At 39.3% G+C, this 5,389-nt stretch overlaps 1 protein-coding gene across 1 annotated transcript; it reads left to right on the forward strand.

Annotated features, from left to right (window-relative positions):
* Positions 1-4,011, forward strand: LOC134534486 (scale keratin-like). Its single transcript, XM_063372963.1, has 2 exons — positions 1-60; positions 3,574-4,011. The coding sequence occupies exons 1-2, from the start codon at positions 49-51 to the stop codon at positions 3,880-3,882; spliced, it is 321 nt and encodes a 106-aa protein (XP_063229033.1). The 5' UTR covers positions 1-48; the 3' UTR covers positions 3,883-4,011.
* Positions 4,012-5,389: the final 1,378 nt, after the last annotated feature.

Consider the following 5,389-nt stretch of genomic DNA (forward strand, 5'->3'; position numbering starts at 1 on the left):
CAGCACCACCGAGTCCAGCCGAGCCAGCACACTCCTCACATCGCCGTCATGAAGGTCCTGGTAAGCAACTGCCGCGCTCAGCACTCGACCAAACTTTGAATTTTGGTGTCCAGTCACGTTTTAGACTTGACGCGGCGTCGGGTACTGCTGAGGGAATTTTCTAAGACTAACAGGCCGACTCAGTATTAAGTGCTCTCAACACTCGACCAAAATTTAATTTGGTGTTCAGTCATGTTTTAGACTTGATGCGGCGTTGGGTACTGCTGAGGGAATCTTCTCAGAGAAATTTCAGAAGGCTCACGACCGAAGTTGTGATTTGATTCCTTATAATGGTTACTAGTCGAAACGTCTAGGTGCAGTACAATTTCAGTCACTGAAAAAATATTATCTTTACACCGTGCAAAGTCTGGAAACTTAGTACAAACCCTTTGCGAAAACTAATGACAGAATATTAAAGAATTCTTGATGTAGGGGAATGATTCCTTTTAAGATGACTGCCATTTCCAAACAACGATAAATGAAATAAACCTTTAAGAAACTACCAAATGCATTCATGGTTACTTAATATATAAGGAGAAAGTTAAGGCGAAATTCTTTCCGAAATTATAGTGGACCACAACTCACTCGGATACAGAAATTGTACTCTTGATTGATTCATGTCGGGAGTTGGCACTGGTGTTTTGTACTTCCTTTCTACGTAAATAAAATAAATTCTTAAACCAATGCCGACGACTTTCAAAATGTTTTTAACATAAAATTACATAAAAAAATGAATCCTTAAAAGTTTTAGGCCTGTAGAGAATCTTTCTAGATATAATATGTTCAAACAATAGTGTTACCACCGCAAAGCATCATAAGACGCACTTCCGAAGGAAACACTTGTCGCAAGAAGGAGAGAGGGTTAGACTCAGTGACGTAGGGCAAGTCTATAGGGAGGAAGTCACCCACGACCTGAAGTGAGGGCTATCCCGCAGTTGCCTAGAGTTATCTGAGGAATCATGAAAGGCAGAAATAATATTGGCCGGGCGATAATCGAACCCTGGTCTTTCCGAACACGAGTCCAGTGTCATAACACTGCACCGTCTCGTCCCAGTTTTAAAACATTTACAATGTATCTTCTTATTTCTTAAAATTGTTTTCTTCTACCTCAAATCAATTTTCAGGGTTTTTACAAATAAATATTTCGTACTGGCAAATAATTAATATATCTCAACTATTTAACCATACATACATTTTGAATTTGCTTTTTAACTTTAACTTTTACGGAGGCACAACTAATTTGCCTGAAATCATGACAATGTACAGTTCAACCTTTGAATATATATACTGTATAGAAGTCGCCAGCCCAGGTTAAAATTTCTAATACGGTTTTGAGGTAGTTGGTTAATTCACCGCCGCAATCGCCACCATCTCTAGGGAATCGACTTGTGGTGGTTCCTAGCGGACAAGTCTCGAACTCTTCAAACACCCCTTCCCCCTCCTGTTGAACGACGTTGAGCTGCAGTGAATGATGGATGAGGGGAGCAGGGAATGACAGCGGGCGACAGCGCTGCGCTCTAACGTGTAAATAACAACTAAGACGATACAGGGCGTTACGGCAGCGCACTGCAGCGGTGAAGTTCCCAAGCTGCTCATCATAAGCTTCTGAAAAACGTAGAGTAAATCCTATCCACTCGCGACTTCTATACAGTATATATATTCAAAGGTTCAACTGAGCACTAGATATATTTCACATTGTTTGTAACAAGATTTCTAAAACAAAGTATACGAAGTCAGTTTTACTACTGAAAGCCAATGTCATAATTGCAAAAATGCGCAGGTTTTGAAAACCATACAAGACATACAAGTGATTTTTCATCCAAGATTTCTTACTTAAAAGTACCGAATGGTTGACTTACATTTTACGAAGGCTAATGCTTAGTTGAAGTAGAACGTTTTCAAATAAAGGGCTTAAAAGGATTATATATAGTGACAAAAATATTCTGAGATTCTGAAAGTGGACCATTGAACTATCCGAGCAATAAAGTCAGTTTTGTAGGACATGCCTCAGTGGGATTAAATTTACGAACATGTCAGCCATTGGGGGATCTCCGTAGCGCATTCGTACACACGCTGGCATGCCGTGCCGGGGGTTATGGGTTCGAGTCCCGAATGTGTCATGGGCGTAAATTTCTGTCGTTTAAATTAGTCACGAAATTGTCAAAGACAATCAAACAGTTACATAAAACAAACGAATGACAAATTTCAATAAAAACACGAAATAGCGTTAAGCTCCTGGCTGGTGAGTTTGAAGAAGTCCCAGTTAGAGAATTACCTTCGCAAGTCCTGGACTTGTGCTGTAGTCCCCTCGGCCCATACCACGGAAGGCAGCAGTAAACCATAGTGTCATCCTGCCTTCCAGCCCACAGATGCACCGCGGCTCCCATTAGCGCTGCGTTACCGAGGGCCTTAATGCTAACACACGAGCACTGATGAATCATTAAAGTTAGTTTAATTACTTGAACCAGAAACATATTTCAAAATAATACCTAACTATTGAAACTATTCCCTGCTAAGACTTGGCCTCCTGTCATTGTTTTCTTTCTAAAGCATTTCCTACGACTATTTCATTTTAAACATTTTGCACTAACAATGTAAGAGATTTGCTGCTTCCCACGTTTTGTATGTGAGATAATAAGAATATCTCTTATTTGTTTATGAATCCCTTTGTTAGAACCCTTGCGAAAAATGTGCATGTAACCCCATTATAAAAATGTAATTTTAAAAATAATTACTGTAGTAATGTGCTTAACAGAAAATTTAATTTATAACTACAACATCCGTTATGAATAATATCAGCAAAAATTTACCTTTATAGTTAAATATATGTACTCTGTAACCGAGCATGGGGTAAATATAATTTTGTAGCATGTCAGTTCGGACTTTCTTTGCATTCCGGTTTACAAACAAACATATAAATAAGTAATTTTTTTAGTTATATTGTTTTACTTTCTATAAAAACAACCCTTGCCTAGATAAACCATGTGCTCTTATCAATTTATTGTTTCTAAGAATTTCTAAAATACTAATATTTTATACTTATGCAAGTCATAATAAATATGTGTTAAGATAGCAAAATGAGAAGTGAAAGAGAGGTGTGACATCACACATCACGAAGACAACCTCTACTAAGGACATACAGATATTGGCTATTCCCTAAAAAAAATGTTGTCTTGTGTTTGAACCTTGAGTAGTGCAGTTGGAAGATATTGACAGAAAAAAAAGTAGGAGTTCCCCAAGAAATCTCACAAGCTGTAAGAATTCTCACATGTTTCCTAAATCGTTACCTAACCTAAAAGTCACGGAGGTGATTCTTGCATCCCGTACTAGCAATACGTTTCTCATGCATTCCTGTAATGTTATAAAGTTATGTTTCTGAGATGTACTGTGTGTGTTTCTTATCGTACAGACATTACTAGTTTCTTTTAGAACTAAAAATATCCTGGAGATTAAAAAAAAACTAAGTTTTTATCGAATTTTTTTATAAACGATGAGTTAGCGGCGTGTTGAGGTTGGTGTGTGTTGTGGTGGCAGGCTTGCGTCGCCCTCGCCGTGCTGCTGGTGGTCGCCTCGGCCGAGGAGCAGCAGAAGGACAAGAGGTTCGCCACCGGCACCTCCCTGGGCTACGGCGCCATCCCCGCCACCGGCTACCCCGCCTACGGCTACTCCGGCCTGGGCTACGCCGGCCTCAGCGGCTACCCCAGCGCGGCCTACGGCTACGCCGGCATCCCCTCCGCCGCCGGCATCCACTCCGCCGCCTACCCCGGCTACTCCGGCTACTCCGGCTACTCCGGCCTGGGCTCTCAGTACGTCTACTCCCCGTACACCGGCTACAAGGCGTGAATGGCTGTCCCACGCTGCGCTTCGACTCCCAGACTCAGATGGCTCCGCTCGACTAAATTACAACCACTTGTTTAGGCTCAAGTTAGAAAACTAATACTACGTGATTTCCTGTACCGATTCCTTATGCACAATAAATACATTCCTTTGTAAATAATGTTTTTTTCTCATACCTATACTAAGAAAATAATTTTTTGTGTTTCTGTTGGTATTCGAAACAATTTTTTTAGACTTTATATGTTTAATTTATCATTAAATTATTCATAGTTTTCTTACAACTTTTCTGGTGCAGCAATATAACACTTAATAATAGATAGTCACAAATAAAGTGGTGTAAAATGGTAGCTACAGTCAAAATCACATGGTGGTTATGTAGTAAGTACATGACTGTGCAGCAACATTCTTCCAGATTATAATGAGAAAAATTAATTAACATTTATAAATATGAGGAATTTTTTGTAGAAATTATAAATATGTTTGTATTTAGAACCAAATTAAAAGTAATTAAATTTCGTCAATAACAAACTACAAAAATATGATTCCTGCATAAATTCACCAGTAATAAACCGCACAACTTAAAAATGTATCCTGGAGAGGAATATTCTGCATATAAGGCATAAAATACCATTTAATTGATTAGCAAATGGAATCCTTTAACCCGTGTTTCAGAAGTTAACTTCATTTAATTTATGTTAGAGACTCTTTTTAGGTGTTAGTTTGATTTTGCGTTAAGTTTTTGTGGTCATAGTTTACGTACGGTAATTAGCTTTCTTAAATTTCCCGGCATAAGTGGGACCACGGTGGTCGAATGGTAGAGTCACTCGCCTCCCACCATGACCACCCGGGTTCGATTCCCGGCGGAGCCAAACACACGGTCTGTCGCTGACTTGACAGACGTTGCCACGAACCTTTTCCTCACCAACTCATTCCATTGCTGCTCCATTCTCATCACTTGCCCTCATCGTCTCTGACTACCTCCAAGGAGACATAGACAAGCTGCGCCTGTGTTAACGCGACGCTCGCTGGTGCTTCTAGCGCGGTCTTGCCTCTAATTGGTGTGCTGCGGACTGTCACACAGTCTTATTGTCGTTGCATAAGGTAGCTCTTATATTTGAGTGGTAACCCTAACATTATGTAGCGCAGACATCAAGATGAAGGTGTAATGCAAGTCCCTGTGAGTGTTTTCAATGATCACTGCAGGATGTTTCATGCTTGAAAATTATTCTAAAATACACGTTTAACCAATTTTCAGTCTTGTAAAAATACAGATAAAAAATACGGAAATAGAAATACTCATTCACCTTTAATGCATTTTTAAATAATATTAGTTCAAAAAAACCCTATTGGGATATCTTGAACATTTTTTAAAATAGAGTTTTTTTGGTCCTGCAACTTGTATGTATTCCTAGGTGGGTAGGGCATAAAGCCCATTGAATCACCAATTAGCAAATCTTTTTTATAAATAAAATCGTCATTGAGTTATTTGCAGGTATGTAAGAAAAGACTGTAC

Source organism: Bacillus rossius, chromosome 7 (genome assembly GCF_032445375.1).
Source record: "Bacillus rossius redtenbacheri isolate Brsri chromosome 7, Brsri_v3, whole genome shotgun sequence".
NCBI lineage: Eukaryota > Metazoa > Arthropoda > Insecta > Phasmatodea > Bacillidae > Bacillus > Bacillus rossius.